This window comes from Nelumbo lutea, chromosome 1 (genome assembly GCF_056320005.1).
Source record: "Nelumbo lutea isolate HS-2025 chromosome 1, American lotus-T2T, whole genome shotgun sequence".
Taxonomy (NCBI): domain Eukaryota; kingdom Viridiplantae; phylum Streptophyta; class Magnoliopsida; order Proteales; family Nelumbonaceae; genus Nelumbo; species Nelumbo lutea.
Window position 1 is genome coordinate 1203448 of NC_142684.1, and position 21835 is coordinate 1225282.

The following is a 21835-nucleotide window of genomic DNA, read 5'->3' on the forward strand; positions in this document are numbered from 1 at the left end:
GAATTCAGCCCTGTCAAGAACTCAAAGACCCTATTTCGTTCAACCAATTTCCTGTATGTTTTAGCATCCCTAGAGGTATCCCATGTCACAGCCTCTATCAAATCAAAATCTTGCCATATAGATTTTAAGGTTGAGAAGTATGCTGCAAGTGACTTCTCCCCCTGTCTTAGATTCTTCACATCACTTCTCAGTTTGTAGGCTCTAGCAACATTCAACTTCAAGGAGTAAGTCTCTGCAACACTATCCCAGATTTCTTTAGCCGAATTCATCCATAGATAATGTTGACTGAACAAGCCACCCAATCACAGTGTAGTTTTCTTGTACCCATCTCTCATAAGATGGATCATCCTCTGGAGGAGCTTTCTTACTCCCAGAAATAAAACCCCATTTTCCTTTGCTACAAATATGAATTTTCACTGATTGTGACCAAGCCAAGTAGTTGGTCCCATCAAGCTTGACTGTAGTTACAGCCAGCATAGAATCGGTTGGGGTTCCCAAAATCTGCCCATATTCAGCAGCATTCTTGTTTTAAAGGTTTGAGAAATCCATCATGCAAGGTTCGGTGGTAGTTCTTTCTTTACTGTTTCAGCCTTCAAAGGACACCCAACAACCTCCAAACACAAGGTATTTCAGATTCTAACAGCCGTTGTCCCAAAGAGGAAGAAAAAAGACCACAGTCCTTAAGAGACCTTTTGTCGAACACTCAGTGTGCAATACTTAACAGCCTACTGTTAACTAGAAGAAACATTTCAAAGTGTTCAGTATAGGTCCAAGAAGAGGCTGGAATGAAGATGAGACTAGTATCACTTAGTTTTAAAACAGTCTTAGCAGCTTCCCAACCCAATAATCAGCCGAATAGGACCTCCCAAGCAACCCAAAATTTCTGAGTAGAATCAGTCCAGCAACAGTGGGCTGAATGGAGGAGGTCTTTAAATGCTTTAACAGTCCTTCCAAACAACAAGAAATAACCCAACAAAGGACTGAGAAAAGACTTACAGTAAGAGAGTCTCTGGTTTGAACTATAACCATGCCGAACACTTGTTCTCTAAGATGACTTCGAAAAACCTTTTCTCTGATTTCAAATCAGGCCAAACAAATTGTTCTCTGATTCTTCCTGGTCACCGGACCCTTCTCCAAGTGTGTAGAAGCTTGGGCACCCTCCAATGACCTCCAAGAACCAGGCGGATGACTGTAAACTTTCAGCCCTAGAACCTCCTCGTGTAGTTGGCTGAACTAGAACCACATGAGGGACAAGCCAAGCAATGGCCTGCTCTGATACCAAGTTGAAAAACAGTCCTAGAAGTAGGGACTGTGTTTGAAACAAAGAAAAACTAGCAAGAGAATATTAGAGAAGAAGAGAGAGCTGCGGCAAGAAGGGTTAGAGGATGAGGTGTTCGAACTTAACCTCCCTCTAACTCTCTAATACTCTTTTATTAAGTTAATCTTTTAGTAATTACAAGAGAGGTCCTTAGTTGGACAAGAAATTACAAAAGAGGAACATAAAAGAGTATGGGCCCAGAATAAGGCCCATTACAGAGAAGAACATAAAGATAATATACAGTAACAGCCTATGGGCCATTCGGCCCATCTTCTCTACAGTTTTGTCACTAGCCTTTAGTACATACTGTGAGTGTGAGCAGACCTAATCAACTAAAGGTAGAATTATAGATATGCCCCTATTAAGAGATCTCAGCTGCTACCCTGTTTTATTAATTCATTAACTGAAGGTAGAATTATAGATATGCCCCTATTAAGTAATAAAGAAATAAGGAAAGAGACAAAAGCCCAACTCCTGTCACTTTAAGAATAACAGAAACGTAAAACAGAAGGCTAACTTTTAATACATATCCTTTTCTTAACCCAAATAACCATCTTTCAAAACATAGCTTGTAATTAGGATCAATAGGAGTCTCTCTTGGCTCCTAACTTACCTTTATCCTTGAGAAGATCAAGGATATGTCCTCGTGAAATAAAGATGCCCTTTTGGTATCTAGCAACCTTGATCCTTAAGAAATATTTGATATTTTAAGATTTTAATATCGAACTCTCTGCCTAATCATTTTCTGTAACAACAACATCATCTACATAGAACTCTCTGCCTAATCATTTTCTGTAACAACAACATCATCTACATAGAACTCTGCCTAATCATTTAATAGTAAAAGACTCACAAATTCTGTTTATGAAGAGAGTATTGAAACATGTGATTGTCTTTTTTTTTATCAATAACTAGCAGATTTTATTAAAATTAGAGAGAAAAAGCACAGGTACAAGAAGAGGGAGATAAAAACAATTACAAGATAGCCCAAAACAAAGAACCCTAAATACCCCTTGTTTAGTTAACCCATCAGCAAAGGAGTTAGCACTTCTTTTAACCCAACTCAACTTCACCTCAATGTTCTTGGTTAACCAATTAAATTTCCTCTTCTCATTACTGTAGTTCCAAAAATTAGCAGTATCATTTCTCAGCCAATCCACTGCCAGTTTAGAATCGCCTTCTATGACGAAATTGGTGATATTCAGATCAATCGCCCTTTGAGTTCCTTCAATAACAGCTGAATTCTCAGCTTTAAGAAAATCACCCAATCCGATTGGCCTCGAAAAAGAGCAATTATCACTCCCTCCTCATTTCTTAAGACACCCCGAATACCTGATGGACCCGGATTACCCATGCTACTTCCATCAAAATTAAGTTTAACAAAACCACTAGGAGGAGGAGTCCAAGAAGGTAAGGATGTGTCTTTGACTGGAGCTGAACTTGCAATTTCCTTCCAATTTTTGAGCAAATCATCCACTGAAAAGTCTTTAAAAAGAGTCAAAGACCTCAACCAATGAACCACTCTGATCTGAATCAGCTCCAGAATTTTTAGCAGTCTTCTTTCCCTATCTGAGAAAATTCTCCCATTTCTTTCTTCCCAAATAGTCCAGCAAACAGCAGCCCTGAGACATCTCCACATAACTCTTTCTCTTTTTTTCGACCAGCTAAACAAGGAAGGAGCAAAAAGGCTTTATACATCTGGTGGAGGAGACCAACTGCGTCCAAACAAAGATGAACACCACTCCCAAATGTTATTCGTAACAGAGCAGGAAATCAGTAAATGGCAACCAGCCTCACCTTCAGCCTTGCATAGAACACACCAGTGGGGAGATAAACAACTCATAGGCCTCCTTCTCTGAAGGAGACCATAAGTGTTAACTCTATCCAGGATTGCTTCCCAACAAAAACTCCCAACCTTCGGAGGAATTGGTTTGCACCAGACTTCCTTCTGAAAAGGGCTGCCCTAACTGACCTAGCGGATGAACTAAGGCTTTGAAATAAAAAGCACAAGAAAAAATTCCAGAAGCTGTTAAAGTCCAGACCCTTCTATCTGATTTGGAGGGATCTAACAAATTACCTTCTAGAATATTAAGAAGAGACAAAGTACTATTCAGTTCTGACTCCCTAAGTACTCTTCTAAGACCCAAGTTCCACCCAAAACCTGAGGAAGCTTATGAGGGCACCAAGAAACTAGATATAGGCTTATTTTTCAGATTAGACAAGGCAAACAGAGAAGGGAACTGATCCTTCAAAGGAGAATCCCCAATCCAGACTTCTTCCCAAAATTTAATGAGGTTACCGGAGTGCAAATCGTACCTTGTCCATGGAGTGAAGAGAGGCAAGGAAGCTTGAATAGCTTTCCATGGAGAAGCTAAATATGTCAGACCAAGTTTTGGAAGATTTCTTCTCCCCATAAATTTCATTCCGTAATCTACACACTTTTCCTTGGCTTTAAAGGATTGATATACCAGGTAATAGTTCCATGTATACTTGTAAATTTCAAGGTAGCAGTCTTAAGTCAAAAAAAAAAAAAAAAAAAGAAAAGATCTGACTGATATAGATGGCAAGAGAAATGAGCAAACAAAGACAATTGTTGAGAAAGTTTTTTACTTTATTTATGTTGATGTGCCTTCATTTTCGTTGTAACTTTGTTTTTATATTGCTATAGGGGGTATTTTAGTCTTTTTCCTTTTCCTTTTATTGTAAACAATCACCCTAAGTATAAATAACAACTAAGGCATCGCCTGCCTAGAGCTTTTGGTGCCTTTTCTCATATCTCCTCTCCTCTTTCTTCTTCCTCTCTAAACCAGAAGCGAAGTTTGTTTAATGGAGGGATGGACAACATGAATTGTTCGATGACTATAACTCCCTTTGATGGGCTGAACTATTTGGAGTGGTCCAAGGGATGAAGGGAATTAAGCTGTATGTTACAGAAAAGGGAAAGGCCGGTTACATGAATGGGAAAATTAAAGAACCAACATCTGGTAGAGCTGAACATGATAGATGGGATCAAGAGAATAGTATAGTGATGTCTTGGCTATCGGGCTCCATGCTATCCCATGTAAAAAAAAAAAAAATTCATGTGGACTGATACAACTTGTGGGATTTGGGAACAAGTAAAGTCAACCTACTCAGAATAGGGACATTATGCTAAGACCTGCCAACTCCAAGCAGAGTCATCTACCTATAAGAAAGGGGACCGTAGTTTATCTACATGCTATTTGCACTTACCTCTGATTGGAAGGAACTGGATCACTATCAGACCATTAAGTGGAAGCATGATGAGGATACTAAAGCTTACAAGAAACTTGTACCTCGGCAGCAAGTGTTTGCCCTTTTGTTTGGGCTCAATCTTGTATATGAGAGCCCCTTCGGGTATATATTTTGGGAAGTAGTGAAATTCCTTCAGTTCAGGAGGTATATGCCTTGGTTCAATCTAATGAAAGCAGAAGAAATCTAATGAATGCTTCTGAGGGGTAGCAACTGATTGCCTTGGAAGCTAGGAGGGGCAACACTTGAGTGAAGAAGAGTGACTCCAAGAAAGGCAATGACAAGGACAAAATGTGGTGTACACATTGCCAACATTGCCAAAGGCATAGGCACACCCAGGAGACTTGTTGGGAGTTGATTGGGAAACCCAGCTAGGCTACCTAGTATCAAAATACCTCAAAAAAGTCTGCTCAGAAGAAATTTACCTATGCGAATATAGTTACTCAATACTCTCAATCAAATAACTCAACTACTGCCACTTCCCAAGAGCACTCTGTTGGTTCTGACTCTAAGGAAGACATCATTAACTCTTTTAGAGATCACCTAGAGTTATATGGCTGGTCCCTTGGACAGATGGATAGGTCAGCTCTTACCCCTTCTACCTCCTTTGCGTCTACATTAGGTTAAAGTGCTTCTAAATTTCATGTGTCTACCTCAGATCTTGATTCACCTTGGATCATTGACTCAGGGGCTTCTAACCATATGATTGGTAGAGGGATAAAGTGAAACTAGCAGATGGGTCTTTCTCTACCATTGCTGGTCAAGGATCTATATCCCTTCCCCATGAACTTGTTTTATCTAATACTCTTCATGTTCCTAAACTCCCTTGGGGAGGACGATTGGTAAAGGAAGCATGGTTGATACACCAACATTTTAAACATTTCCTTGAATAATTGATTTAGGTGCTTTTAATCACATGGCAAGACTTTCCCATTGTTTCATTCTTGTACTCTTTATTCTGAGAGAAAAGGTTTCCATTGTTGGACCCATTGTTTCTGTCTCAGGAAAAGGAAACATTAAGATTCCTGATAAGCTTTCTTTTTTGTTATCGCTGTACCAAAATTGAATACAAATCTTCTTTGAATTAAAAGCCATACCAAAGCCATTTTTTTCCTAATCGTTGTATCTTTTAGGACTTCATGTCTCAAAAAATGATTGCTAGTGCTTGTGAGGTGAATGGGATATATCTGCTCGATGTGCCTGAGCGAAGCCTACACTTGCACCATCTTGCTTCTTATGAGTCTATTCTTTCTGAATTAGTTGATTGTATTCTTTTATCTCTTCATTGGTTAGGCCATTTGCCTTTGTCTTTTGTACATTCATTAGTAGTTGATTGTTTTCTCATTCTCTGAGTTGGAAGGGGTACTTTTGTCATTGTACATACTTCATATAAAAAATGAAAAATTGGACGGCAAATACATCCCTAAGAGGATTGTCATCCCCTCATTCTTTCTTCTTTCTTTCTTTCTCCCTCTCTTTTTCTTGCTACTGATTCACATCAAATATTTGCAGTTTTTATTTAGATTAAATCTCCAATCTGGTTAAGTTTTGTAAGTATTACAGTACCCAGGTAAAATTCATTTAGGCAACTAGGGAAAACATCTCCCAAAAATCATCCCTCACATGTTAGTATATGCTTTAGCAACAAGCCAAGCTTTGAATCTCTCTATGGACCAATTAGCCTTATATTTTATACACCTTTTTACAGCCCACATTTTTTTAAAATCTTGTAGAAGTTTCACCTACTCCCAGGTCTGATTTTCACAAGTTCTTCTATCTACTGAGTCATAGCATCCCTCCATTGAGGAGAAGAATTCATTGCTTTGGTAATATTTTTGGAAATAGACATGGAGGAAACAACGACAAGGAAAGCAGAGATGGAGATAGAGAATAATTGAATAAAGGATAAGAAATGAGTACATTACCTTTTTCCCTTGCATAAGGCAATGCGAATGTTTATGACTACAGTAGTATCAACTAAATTCAGGGGACCATTAGAAAAAAGAATAATTAGAGTTGGCAGAAAGGAATAATACTAATTACCTGGAAAATCTGAACTAACTTAAGAGGAAATACTGCCTTGTTTAATTTTGCAAACCTGAGATTTGTAAGTGGTACTGGAGTTACAATCAAATTAAAACTTCCTATGAGATGTGAAAATAATTATAAAAAGCTAGTAATATTTAAAGAGAAAATTATAGATGGCTAGACCCCTAGACCTAATTGTTCCTTGCACCTAGTTCAGTGTTATAAAGAATCTCTTTTTGTCTAAATTATTAATAATGTTTGACCTGTTGCTGTATATTTGAACTTTCTCCAGGAGCCAACTTCCCTTCGACTAAGTAGTCACCAAGTGGGTCTTTTGCTTTCATCAATTTGGGTTCAAGCAACATCTGCAGAAAACACCCCGGCAAATTTTGAAGCAATGTCTCATACATATAGCCTTGCTTTATTGTTTTCTCAATCCAAGGTGAGGTTTCTTCTGACATTAATTACTTCCAATATGTTAATTCATAAATTTTTAGGTTTTTCTCTGATCAGAAATCTTAAGTGTCAGCTCTAGTTCATCATCCAGTGATATCCCCGATGATCATTCTGCAGACATGTATATAAAATATAGATTATTTTTGTTTATGCTTTTTAATGAAATCCTTTTTTCAGTGTAAATTTTTCCTCTCATAGCATTGTATTTGAAGTCATTCCATGTAATTGCATAATGGATTATCATACTCATGACAGACATCCAGTCATGTGGCTCTTGTTCGGTGTTTCCAGCTGGCGTTCTCACTCAGAAGCATTTCTCTCGAACAGGAAGGTGAAATGAATTGCATGGTTCATGCTTCCTCTTTCACATATTAATATAAAAAAATTGAAAACTAAGTTACTGATTGAGTAAATGTTAAAGATGGTTTATTGGCAAAATAATAGTAAAAATGGTTCGCATGCAGGGTAGTGGTACTAATAATGCCTCTTTACTTCATTGTAGATCTCAAAACTACAATTTATTTCCTGATTTTCTAAAACAATAAAGTGTATTGATATGGATATGAGGTTCATCTGATAGGATCTCTTCTTTTTCTTAGCAAATCTACTAGGTAGGTTAATTGAATGCTGTTTTCCTAAACTTGGTTGATCTCCATTTGTGCCAGTTTACTACAAACTTTATCCATCCATATAATCTATGTAATAGTTACCTTAGACTTGAGTCCCTTTGTTACCAAAACAGAAGTTACTTTAGACTTGCATTTTTCCAATATACCATATTGGCAACGTTCATATGCATGCTTTAATATATGCTTGTATATGTACTATGTTTTTTTTTTTTTTTTGCTGAATCGCTTTTACAGGAGTATTTGATCAAAATTGAATGGGGGTTCTTTTGTTTTTTCTTTTTCTTTCTTTTAGAACAAAGGCAATTAGGGTAGTCTTTTAGAAGGCTGGTGATGGTTTCTAGGTAAATTCCAGGTGTCAAGTGTCAGTGTTTCTTTTTCTCTTTAGGGTTTAAGGTGGATTATCATAATAGACACAGAGACACAAGCTTATCTGTATATTTACATGCTTGTGCATGATATAGATTAGACTGCACAAAACATATCCTTGAGAAAATTTTAGAGGTAAATAAAGAAAGGCATATGTGCATATGTTCAAGGTTTTAGAATGACAGTTCTGTTAGAAATGCTGTTGCTTAAAAATAAAAAAATATCAGAAATTTCATGGATCTATTGTAAAAACTCTAAAACATTGTAAATATTAAACTATAAAAGGGTATAAATAATTATATCATCTGAAGTGATAAATATGCTTTTAAAATGATTATACCATTTCAAGACGATCGCTTCCTCCACTTAGAATCAGTATTTTCAAGCTATTATTGACCTATCTGGTCAGTCCGTGCCTGGTTCTGGTCAACCTCTAATCCACCATATTACAAAAAACAATGACTTGGTGATCATGGGTTAACCTGTTCAATGGATTGCCTTTTTTTTTATTTTTTTTAGTCATGATGACATCATGGGTTAACCTGTTGACCTAGATGATTAAACTAGTGACCCATTGACCCAAATGGAAAAGCAACATAATCTCATATTAGGTTTTAAAACATTGCTTAGACTAAATTTAAGGTTTTTAAAAGGAATTTTGACAAAAGAAATAACAAAATTCTGAGTTAACAAGATCAATAATGTTTAAATCCATTTGTATAAATCCATGGTTACTAAATAATTTGCCTAGATGCTTATTTTGATAAGCTAGAATTCCATCCATAGCTGCTAAATGAGAATTCCTTTTTGCATGCATGTACTTGCTAACAAGAACTGCATAAGAGATGTTGGGTCTAGTCATACACAAGTTGGGCAACTAGTCAACTAACCTCTAATAACCAAGGTTTTTAAAACTGACCTGGAGACCGAACTAGTCAGGGGTCCGGTTCCCGAGTCAAATAATCTGATCGTTCGAACCGAACAGTTGGCCTGTTTGGACAAAAAAATAAAAAAATTTTAAAAAATAAAAAATAGTCAAAACCGTTGAACGGTTTGAACAATTGAACCATCTGGGTCAGCGGTTTGTTGACTAAATCAACGGTTTTTTACAAAAATCCAGCTTCGAGAAAAATAGAACCGGTCACTTGACTGATTCCCAGTTTTTTTGGTCCGACCGTCCGGTTCGGTCCGGTTTTGAAAACCATGCTGATAACCATGACTATCCTCAACAAGATCTCTCTCAGAAGTCAGAACAACTAATTCTATAATTTTGATCAATATCTACAGGTTTAATTCCCAACTTATTTTTCTCTTTAATATGTTACATATTTGCATTGGGAAGTAAATATCCCATGTTTTGCCCTAGCAACTTCGATGCCCAAGAAATATTGGAGCTCCTCAAGATCCTTAACCTCAAACTCTTGATGCAAAAACAATTTCAACTCATCCACCTTAGTAGGTTCATTGCTTATAACCACTATATCATCAATATAAATAATAAGAGCAGTTTACAAATAACCCTTCCTTTTTAGATAGTATGATCCCATTGTCCTTGACAATACTATAACCACATTAGAGCTCCTCTAAGCTTATCAAACAATGCCCTGTGAAACTACTTCAGTCCATATTGTCATTATTCTATGCTAGTGAATGGGACAATGGTGGATTTCTTTCCAGCCACTAGGGGTAAAAGACAGGAGGATCCCCTGTCTCCCTTTCTACTCACTCTGGTTGTTGTTGTTCTGGGGTGGCTGATCCGCAAAGCAGATTCTAGGAGCCTCATAAGAGGATGGAGACTTGGAGGGGTGGAAACCCCCTTACCCACTTGTAGTTTGCAGATGACATGATTCTGTTTTGTGAAGGAGGAAACTTGAGGTACATTAGGAACATGAAATTGGTGATACAACTCTTTGAGAAAATGTCCAACCTAAAGGTGAATTTTGAGAAAAGTTGTTTAATGGGTGTGAATTTGGAGGATAGAGAGATTAGAGAAAGTGCAGAATTGTTGGGTTGTGAAGTTTCAGGATGGCCATTGAATTACCTAGGGATGCCTTTGGGTGATAACCCAAAGAAAGAGGGTTTCTGGAATCCAGTGGTGGAAAGATTTGAAAAGAGACTTGTCTCTTGGAAGAAGAATTGCCTTTCACTTGGAGGGAGGATTACACTAATTAAGGCTACTCTAGCCAACTTACCCATTTATTTCCTATCAGTGTTCAAAATCCCAGCAAAGGTATCTAATAGATTGGAGAAGATGATGAGAGATTGTCTATGGGATCTGAGGGAGGAAAAGAGGGACCATAGGGTGAGTTGGGAGGTGGTGACCAGGATCCAAAACCTAGGTGGTTTGGGGCTTGGGAATATCAAAAAAAGAAATTTGGCCCTCCTAGGGAAATGGCTGTGGAGATTCCCATTAGAGAAGGAGAGACTATGGGCGAAAGTAGTGGTAAGCATACATGGGCTAGAGCAAAATGGATGGGATGTTGGGATCCAAGCTAGGACCACAAGTGCATCACCTTGGAAATCCATTCATGATCTGCTTCCAACTTTATCCCCTCTCATCAGGTATGATTTGAACTCAGGTAACTCCATAAAATTCTAGGAACAAACATGGGTGGGGAATGCCCCTCTTAAGGACCTATTTCCTTCCTTGTATGCCCTATCTAACTTTAAGAATGAGCCAGTTTCTTCTTTCATTACTCCCTCATCTTCCTTTTTTGGGTTTGGGTGGAATTTGGGCTTGAGGAGGGTTGTGAGAGACTCAGACCTTGGTAGTATTTCGAGTCTCCTTGGACTCCTTGATAATGTTTTCTTGGACCCTGCTAAGTTGGATTCTACAATCTGGACCCCCACCCCTACTTTCTGGTCGTGATAAGATTACCCTTGTCGATGGCTATCTTGCTCCCATCTCTGGTAAGGGAGTCACCAAGGCCATCAACTCCCTTTCCCTTGCTTTTGTCCTTCATGTCCCTAAGTTGCACACTAATTTGATGTTAGTAAGCAGCCTAACTAAATCCTTAAACTACAATATAACTTTTTTTCCATCTTATTGTGTTTTCCAGGACCTAAAGTCTCAGAAAATGATTGGAAGTGGCCATGAGGCAAATGGAATATATCTACTAGATACTCCTGGACAAAGCCAAGGATAGCTTGAGAGAGTTGCTTTTGGGTCTACTTCTTCTGAGTCTTTTAGTCATGTCATAATATGTCATTTTCGTTTGGGTCATTTATCCTTTTCTGCTTTGAGCCATTTATTTCCAAAGTTGTTCAAAGGAATTAACATGTCTAGTCTTCATTGTGAGTCATGTTCGTTATCAAAACATTGTAGAAACACTTTGAGTAATAAGAGATCTACTTTTCCTTTTCATATTGTACACTCTGATGTGTGGGGGTCGTACCACTTGCCTTTTATGGGTGGCTATTGATATTTTATCTTGTTCATTGACGGTTTTTCTTGGTATACTTGGTGATTTTTTATGAGATCTCGTGATGAGGTTCCCAAACATGTGAAACATTTCCATGAATTTGTCCTTACCCAGTTTGATACAAGAATCAAGATATTTTGGTCAAATGGTGCAAAAGAATATTTTGAGAAAATCTCACTTCTTATCTAACTGACTTTGGGGTTATCCACCAGAGCTCCTGTATTCGTACTCTGGAACAAAATGGAGTAGCTGAGAGGAAGAATCGTCATATAGTTGAAGTTACAAGGAGCATTTTATTTGCTTCACATGTTCCTACAAAGTTTTGGGGGGCTGCTGTTCTCACAACAACATACCTAATCAATCGTATGCCATCCATAGTTTTGGGCTTTAAGTCTACTTTTAATCTTCTTTATCCAAAGAAGGAGCTTTTTTCTCTTCCCTTTCGCGTCTTTGGCTATAATGTACACATTTCTAGTACCCAGAGACATAAGTTTGAACCAAAAGCCCATAAGTGCATTTTCTTTGGTTATGCCTCCACACAGAAGGGTTATTGTTGCTTTGATCCTAGTAGTGGGACTCGTTTTGTCTCAATGGATGTCACTTTTGCTAAGTCTATTCCTTTCTATTGGTTCATCTCAGGGGGAGTATTTGTCACAATTGTTTGCACTCCCCCTTCCGGTTCCTGTTGAGTCTTCTTCACTTGAGTCCAAAGGGGAGCAATCATCCCTTAGTCCCTCCACTATTCCTATTTCTCCACCATTGCCTCCTCATCCTCCTACTATTCACATGAGCCTTCAACACTTCCAGTTACTAGAGAGACAACAGGTGTTGAGCTCACAACCTTGCAGCCCTCCTTCCCCAACCTCGATGTTCCTATTGCCATAAAAAAAGTAAACGGAAATGTACTGCACATTGTATTTCTAAACACCTTTCTTATGGTCTTATTTCCCCTTCATATTATTCCATTGCGCAAGAATGACACATGGGAAGTGGTTGATTTGCCTAAAGGGAATGAGCCAGTGGGCTGTAAGTGGGTGTATACCATCAAAGATCATGTTGATGGTTTCATTGAGAGGTACAAGCCTGATAGGTTGGAAAAGGCTATACACAGACGTATGGGATTGACTACTTGGAGACTTTTGCCCTTATTGTGAAGATGACATTTGTGAGGGTTTTACTATCTTTGGCAGCTCATTCAGATTGGCCCCTATATCAACTAAATGTGAAAAATGTCTTATTGAATGGAGAGTTTCATGAGGTTTATATGTCTTTCCCACCAGGGATGTATGACCCAAATATGCAGGGTAAGGTGTGCAAGCTGAAAAAGTCTCTCTATGGGCTCAAATAGTCACCTAGAGCCTGATTTGAGAGGTTTAGGGTTGCTCTTGTTAACTTTGGTTACACACAAACTCAGTCTGATCATACCTTATTTGTGAAGAGGAGAGGTTCATTATTGGTATATATCTTATAGTCTATGTAGATGACATTATAGTGACTAGCACTGATGTGACAGGGATTGATAACCAGAAAGCCTTCCTCAATGCAGAATTTGAGATCAAAGATTTGGTGGAATTAAGGTATTTCTTACGTATTGAAGTGGCTCGGTCTAAGGACGACATCTTCATATCCCAATGCAAGTATGTGCTAGACTTGCTCACTGAAACAAGTGAAAGGAGAGCAAGACCGATGATTACCCCTATTGATACGAGTCACAAGCTTTCTGCTTTTGATGGAGAATTGTTGAAGGATAGTGGAGTATTTCAAAGGTTTCTACGGAAACTGTTATATTTATATATGACTCACCCTGACATATGGAAGTTCATATGCTGTTAGTTGCATTAGCCAATTCATGCATACCCCTAGAGATACACATATGGCAGCAACATAGAGGATTTTATGTTACTTGAAGAGTACTCCAGGGAAAGGCATTCTTTTTGCTAAGCATGGCCAAGCCTATACAGATGTTGACCGGGTAGGTAACATTGATGATAGGAGGTCAACTTCAGGGTACTGTAGTATGGTTGTAGGTAATATTGTTTCTTGGAGGAGCAAGAAACAATCAGTGATTGCTAGATCTTCAGCTGAGGCTAAGTACAGAGCTATAGCTCATGGAGTTTCTGAGTTGCTTTGGCTTCTGTCCCTGATGGAGGAATTGGGTGTTGAGTATGACAGACCACTGACATTGTATTGTGACAATTAGGCCATCATTAACATTGCCCACGATCCTCTACAACATGATAGAACGAAGCATATTGAAGTTGACAAGCATTTCATCCGAGAAAGAGTTAGTTGATATTCTTACCAAAGGAGTCTCCAAGGCAAAGCTACAACATGATACAAGTAAGCTGGGCATGATTGACATCTATGCTCAGCTTGAGGGGGAGTGTAGAGAAGATGGGCCGAATGGCCCATAGCCCACAGTTGTGTTGTTTATGTTATGTTCTATTAATGGGACTGTTAGCATTAGTTTCTTATGTTTTAATTAGCTAGCTGCCCCACTCAGGACTTAATTGTAATTTCTGTTAATTAGTGATTAATCTTTTTAATTAAAAGGATTAGGGAAAGGAGTGAGAGTACGAACAACTCTTCTCTTTCATCCCTTTCTCTTCCATCATTCTCTTCCTCTTCTTCTCTTCTTGTTGTCTTCTTTTTGTTTCATCTTCTAATCAGTTTTTTGTTTCTTTATTTGGGACTGTTTTTCTTCTGTAAACTTACAATATTTCCCCTACTGTTAACACAAATAAACAGTAGCTGAAAATAACTGAAATAACTAACCTACCAGCACAACTAACATTCTAACAGCAACATAAATAATATGCTAACAGCAATATAAATAACATGCTAACTCACTCTACATCCTCCATGGACGCTTCATCGCCTAGGCATTGCCTTGACAACTATGATTAGGATAAAACAAACTAAATAGTGTCTTGAATTACAAAATGCATGAGAAGTCCTATTTTATTAAGTATTAGTACACAACTAATTTGGTGAACCACTCCATTCTCCAAAAGAAAGGATCCTAGGGATTTCTCAAAATATTACTTAACATGGGTAAATTGATGACGCCATAAAGACATGATATTGGAAGAGCTTTGATCAATTAAAATTCCTTATGAATTTTGATGAATACCACTCTCTATTGATTACTACATTATCTGATTTTTCAGTATCATAGTTGAGTCCAATTATTGTCAAATCTTGGCCCTTAGTTTATTAGCTTTGTTTAATGATTTGGAACAAGATAATAATTTAAAAGTGTGCCTATGCTTCTTTTATCTTTTCATAAAATATCATTTTATATGTTGCATATTTTATAATGTTCCACTATGTCTATAATTTTTACAGTATTTTCATTCGATGTTTCTGACATATCCGATACGTTTCCTATTTTTGGTTGACCAACATCAAAATTTTAAACCTTGTCTCCAAGACCACCATACATACAAAGCCTTTCTCTCCCATTCTCGTAAAATCCTATACACACTCAATAGCAATTAAGATTTGATCAATGATCTGTCTACCTTGAATAAGTGCCCCTTAGGACTGGCTTGCCAATTTGGGTAAGGTTGTTCTTGGTCTTGGTGACAACACTTTGACTACTATTTTGTAAATACTAGTCACCAAGCTGATAGGTCTGAAGCCTTTTGGCTGAATGGATCTCCCTTCTTGGGTATCAAACTTAGACTGGCTTATTAATCCTAGGACTAATAAAATGTTCCTTAGCGAACTCTTCAAAGACTGCCCAAAGATAAGATTTAATAATCTCCCAACAGTCTTGATAAAAAGCCATAGTGAAACCATCTGGTCTTGGAGATTTATATTTTTCCATTGAAAAAACAGCGCCCCCCCCCCCCCCTAATTTCTTCCAATTCAAAGTCCCTCTCCAACTCTTGTGCCATCTAAAAATCCAGCCTTGGCCATCCAATCCATCCACACTGATCCCAATAGCATTCTGCCTTTCATAAACTAATTTGTAATGATCCACAAACAATTGGCAATCTCCTTTTGATCATTCAACACTTCCATTCACTTCCAATTTATCCACAAAGTTCTTTCTTCTCTAACCATTAGCTATTGCATGGAAGAACTTAGTATTACCATCCCCCTCCTTAATCCATTAGTGTCTTGATTTTTGCTTCCAATAGATTTTTTCCCCAAGAATATTTTTTGACTCCTTAAAGGACCATCAAATGCCTGTCCTCACTTAAGAGTCCCTGACCTTATCATCCAATTGCTCAATTTGGGAAGTCATACTTAGTTTACTCTCCTCAATTCTTCCAAATTGTTCTCTGTTCCACTCTTTGATTTTTCTTTTAAGCCTTTGTATCTTTGTATGGAGCCTTACTTCTTTCCAGTGTACTCCCCTCACTTCTTCATTTGGGTGTACAAGCCACATATTTTCTAACCTAAAAGGGGTGGGACCACTCAAGAAATCCTTAGTTACAATCTAACCGGGCAATGATCAAAGGTGACTCATGGCAAAGCCATTGCCATCAACCCTATCAAATGTTATTCCCACTCAATATTAAAAACGAAGCTATACAACTTTGAGCAAATAGAGGATATTTGTAAATTGGATCAAGTGAACAAGATTTGCTAGAGAGGAATCTCTTTTAACTCACAACCATCAATAAACTCTTTAAACTTCCTCATACTTGTAGAGGCCATCTGGTTGGGATTGTTTGTCTTGTTTGTGTATCTAATCTCATTAAAGTGTCCACCTAAACACCACAGGCCATCCAACAATCCCCTAATATTAAAGGTTCCTCCCACATTTCACTGCTCTCTTTATATTTGTTGGGACCATAGACATTCAACAGTACACATGTAAAACCATCTCTCACATTTTTGAATTTCAAATAGATTGACAATCGATCTAGTAATTATTCCAAAGACTCCACCACCCCATTCCACCATATTGTAACTAAACCTCCCAAGTTCTCCTACAAGGGTACAAAAGACCAAACTATACCTCTAGACCTCCACACACTTCTCACCCATGTTCTATCCATTTCTGCCACTTGCATTACCTACAATATCACTATATTTAGCTTTTCCTTTTTAAACAAGTCCTTAATTACTCTCCTCTTCCGAGCACTACCCAACTAACATTCCAACTCATTATTGTTCATAGCAAATCTTTATGAAAAGTCCTCTCCTGACCCAACTGACGAAGTACTTCTGCCCCTTCCTTCTCTCCCCCCTTGTGCTAAACTGTAGGTCACCTGCCACATCAGATTTCGGTCTCTTAACCCCCATTATCTTTTTCTTCCTTTGAATTTCCCTTTTCCTCCTTCTTAGAATAAACTTTAACACTCCATGTTTCTTTCAACTTCAAACCATCACCCCTATAATTTGAACCAGAGGTCCCCCCCCCCTTCTTTCCCTAATCTCCCCAACTGTGCCCCTCCTCTCTCCTCTTCCCCAACTGAAAGTCATCGTAGTTCTCCAGTCCCTCAACTTTAGCTTCAACAAGTCCTTATTTATAAGTTCCTCAAAAGATTTGCACACCAAATTCCAGATTCTCTCTCCTTTCTCCCTACAACCAACCTCCTCATCTCTTGCCTTAAAACTACCCTCATCTTTCTCCCCTGAATAGCTTCAGACAATGGTTGGTACTGAATACCATCTTTGCTCTACCTTGAAGGATAGTTGGAAACCACTAATGGGACACCTTTTGTTTGTTGAATTCTTGAAAAAATTTTAGAACCATTTGGGTGGTGATTGTGATCCCTATTGAAGGATTTTTCTTCTTTCCTACCAACCACCAATGAACCATTGGAAACAATTGACTCTCTTAAAACATGAATATGCTTCTTATCCTGGTACATCATTTATCTTCTCCTAAATTTAATATATTAAACATTTATTATATTTTATAAAATTATGGCTCTTCACCAAGGTTCAGCACTTGGCCCTTTTCTTTTTGCACTAATCAAAGATGAATTGACAAAACATATTCAGAAGAAGTTCCATGGTGCATGTTGTTTGCCGATGACATTGTTTAATTGATGAAACTAATGAAGGATTAAATGCAACATTAAGCTTATGAACAAATGCCCTAAAACAAGAGTTAAAATAAGTAGGAATAAAACAGAGTATATGGCATGTAAGTTTAGTAATAATAGCAGTGTAAATCAGGATACAATTAGGATTGGAATGAGGAGGATGTGACAATTTCCGGTGCCTTGGTTCAATAATTCATAACAAGGGAGAGATTGAGGATGTCACCCAAAGAATTAGAGCAGGTTGAGTAAAATGGAGGGGTGCATATGGACTTTTGTGTGATAGGAGAATACATGCTTAGACTAAAAGGAAAATTCTATAAAACAGTTGTAAGGTCATTTATTTTGTATGGAGAAGTGTTGGGCAGTCAAGAAACATGTTCAGAAAATGAGTGAAGAAACTAGAAAGGATAGGATCAGGAAGGAAGCCATCGGTAGAAACCTAGGAATAGCTCTAATAAGTGATAAAATGAGAGAGAGAGAGAGAGAGAGAGAGAGAGAGAGAGAGAGAGAGAGAGTAGGCTAAGATGGTTTGGTCACATGCATAGAAGACCACCAATAGATCTAGTTAGAAGAAGTGATTTGTCAAGTGGAAGGGGCTAGAAGAGCTAGGGGTAGACCAAAAAGGACATAGGTAGAAGTAGTAAGATATGATTTAAGCACTAATAGTTTAACAGTGGATATGGTTTTAAATAGAACGGATTGGCGAAACATGATTCATGTAGCCAACCCCATATAGTTGGGATAAGGTATAGAATGATGATGATTAAATTATGTATATACTTTGAAAGGAAAAAAGTCATCCATAATTGTAAACTTTAAAACAATGGTTTTAAAGAAAATTAATCATGTTAAAATAAATTATTTGAATGATATTTATGTACATATAAATTGAAAGCTTACATTGATAGGATTAACATTTAACAAAATAAAATTTGTTGAAAACAATTTAGTATTTTAAAAAGTATTGGTGAATATGTTGAGATGTATTCCAGGAGTGTTTCATGTAGGTAACAATGGAAATGAAAAGATAAATATTAGGAAATGTTTTTTTATTTGATAAATAACAAATTTCATTAAAACCTATAAACATTATATGTACACAGAATCATACATCATGAAGAGAAAACTGAAATATGGCATAGGTTAATAGCCATGTTAACCTATCATAGGTTAGTAGCCACTTGGTCTGGATAATGTCATTCAAATAATCATTTTCAAATGTTCTATTTAATTTGCATATAGAAAATAAAGGCCATATATATATACCCCCTCCTGGGGTGATGCATGTCTTTGATGAAATATCCTTTCTGATATACATTTCTTTGTTCCAAATTGAAGGAGGTTTACAGCCATCTCGCAGAAGGTCACTCTTTACCTTGGCATCTTCCATGCTTATATTTTCAGCAAAGGCAGGGAATCTTCCACAACTGGTTCCTCTAGTTAAAGCGACATTGACGGATGATACGGTTGATATCTGTACCTTTCCCTTGATAAAATAAATCACCAAACTAGCTTTTTATTTGTGCATTATAAATAAAAATCAAATTACCCTTAATAGGCCTTTTCTTTAGTGGGGAATATAGCTTATTTAAATTTTAATCCTTTAGTTTCTTTGTGACCAATTTATGGTTGAGAATAATCAATGATTACAACTAAAACAGGTTGATCCTTATCTTCATCTGGTCGAAGATACAAGTTTGGTGGCTGATGGCATATCTGCTAATCAGACGATAATGTATGGATCACAGGAAGATGAAGTAGCTGCATTGAAATCTCTCTCAGCAATAGAAGCGGATGATGGGAGGCTAAAAGAAACTATTTTATCCCATTTGGTGAAAACTTTTGATAAATTATCAGAGGTAATTTCCAAGAGTAACTTCACTTTCTTCACAATATGATTATGCACAGTTTATCAAGGGAGGGCAACAAGAAATCTTAAAAGAATTATAAAAGGTCTGACTTGGGACTCTGGAGTAATTCTGGGTTTCTGAAAGTCTTGAACAATCAGAGAGAAACATGGCATGTTTCCTCGGTATCACTTAGGATGATTAACCAGATAGATGGTGATGCACATACCTAATAGTCCAGAGTATTCTACTAATTGGGCCATCTTTTAAAGCACCAGAGCCTAATAGTCGCAAGAGTTTGATAGGCATGTGTTTTTTTGTTTTTGCATACTCTCTCATAGTATTTGCATCCCTCTCCGCAACCCCATCTCAGAGTTAAAATACATTATTTATGGTATTACCAAGCCAACAATGGTTGAAGATTTCCAACTACAAGGTTGCTTTTGGCACAGCCAATAACACTATTTAGAAATCCCAAGAGTAGACATCATTACTAGCTAGGGTTGTTATACATCATTTTTTCACTATTAAGTATGCAATTGAATGATGTAGATTAGATAAGAAGAGAGAAAGTGGAAGAAATTTGCTCAAAAGAAATAAAATAGAAGAGAGTAGTCGGATGGAACTTTGTTACTAACATGTGGATTACAAGGAGGCAACAAGTTTGGAGATTCACTCACCCAAAGGGGTTGGGAACTCACTCACCCAAGAGAGGACTCTCTTAACTCTCAAAAGATAGTTCTAGGCTTCTCAAAGTATAGGTAAGCCTCATGCTTGTGATTGCTTGGCTTTATATAGAGAAGAAAAACTAGCTGTTAGAGGTTGAAGATTTCCAACTACAAGGTTGCTTTTGGCACAGCCAATAACACTATTTAGAAATCCCAAGAGTAGACATCATTACTAGCTAGGGTTGTTATACATCATTTTTTCACTATTAAGTATGCAATTGAATGATGTAGATTAGATAAGAAGAGAGAAAGTGGAAGAAATTTGCTCAAAAGAAATAAAATAGAAGAGAGTAGTCGGATGGAACTTTGTTACTAACATGTGGATTACAAGGAGGCAACAAGTTTGGAGATTCACTCACCCAAAGGGGTTGGGAACTCACTCACCCAAGAGAGGACTCTCTTAACTCTCAAAAGATAGTTCTAGGCTTCTCAAAGTATAGGTAAGCCTCATGCTTGTGATTGCTTGGCTTTATATAGAGAAGAAAAACTAGCTGTTAGAAACCCACTAACAAACTAGCTATTAGAAGTCCACTAACAAACTATCTATTAGAAACCTATTTGTTGAAGATTAATTAGTTTTATGATGTTTTTCTGAGTAGATGTTTTATGTTAGTTGTTAGATAGGAGGTGGGGACCACAGTAGTTATGTGAGTCCAAATTTTATTATGTTTTTTGAGTGTTATATATGTTGTTATATGTTTTTCCGCCCTGTAAGGGCATAGTTGTCTTTGTATTGTTCTATTATTTTAGTATAAATAATAAGTGAAGGAGGCGGCCAGATTATTGCTCTCTTTTCTTTCAACTTCTTCTCTTCTCCTTCTCCCTTCCTTCTCTCTTCAAGAAACTACTTTCTTTCATATTTTTTTAATTCAGCAGATTTCTACTTGGTATCAGAGCATCGGCTAGGGTTTCTTGAAGCATTCTCATGCAGCCCTAGATCAGCCGACTGCATGAAGTAGTAAAGGGCTGATCGATCTGCTATTGATTGCCCAGTTCTTGGAGTTTTTGGTGGGATCTAGACATTAGGAAGGTGATCTACTGTTCGGCATCAAAATCAGGAAGAACTGGAGTACGGGGAAGAGTTCTAGAAAAGTTGGACTCTTTGTTTTTGATATGATCTTGGGTGCTCAGGTATTGTTAGTTTTCTTTTGATTTTCTGAAGAGGGTGGTTTGGTTTCTGAAATTTTCTAGGCCTCCCAGAGTGATCGATTCACTTTTATCTCTATTGGGAGGTGTGGGGAGGAGAGAGATTTCCCTCCAGCTAGGGTTTTCTTCTTCCGGAAGGGTTGGTTTTTGTGTGTGTGGTATTAAATTATTTTTTGAAGGTCTCCAATCTATTTTTTTTTCTTATTGTTGAACTGTTTAAAGTAAAATGGAGAGTTGGAGTACCGAGATGAAATCTACCAGTACTGTGGGACTGGGTATTGGAGGTAGTAGTGATATTTTTGGGTTTGGGATCATTACTACAGTAAAACTTTATGGTACAAATTATTTGGAGTGGGCACAATCAGCTAAGATGGCTATTGGTGCCCGTGGAAAATTAGGGTATCTCATTGGGGAGGAGAAGAAACCTGATATAGATTCTTCCCGATGGGTGCAAGAGAATTACATGGTAATGTCTTGGCTGTGTAATCCTATGTTACCTCATATTGCAAAAAATTTCCTATGGGCTAATATTGCAAAGGAGATTGGGATGGAGTGATTGAAACCTACTCTCAGAAGCAAAATGAAGCTAGAGCCTATCAGTTAAGAAATCAGGT

The 21835-nt window shown here is 37.5% G+C and overlaps 1 protein-coding gene across 4 annotated transcripts in view; it reads left to right on the forward strand.

The window, feature by feature from the left end:
- Positions 1-21835, forward strand: part of LOC148873158 (ARM repeat superfamily protein) — an 86998-nt gene that overhangs the window by 51754 nt on the left and 13409 nt on the right. For all 4 annotated transcript variants that reach the window (XM_088963523.1, XM_088963524.1, XM_088963525.1 and 1 more), the window contains 4 exons: positions 6909-7058; positions 7328-7403; positions 18839-18966; positions 19162-19359. In XM_088963523.1, the coding sequence (XP_088819649.1) occupies positions 6909-7058; positions 7328-7403; positions 18839-18966; positions 19162-19359 (552 nt within the window). The remainder of the gene's footprint in view (positions 1-6908; positions 7059-7327; positions 7404-18838; positions 18967-19161; positions 19360-21835) is intronic.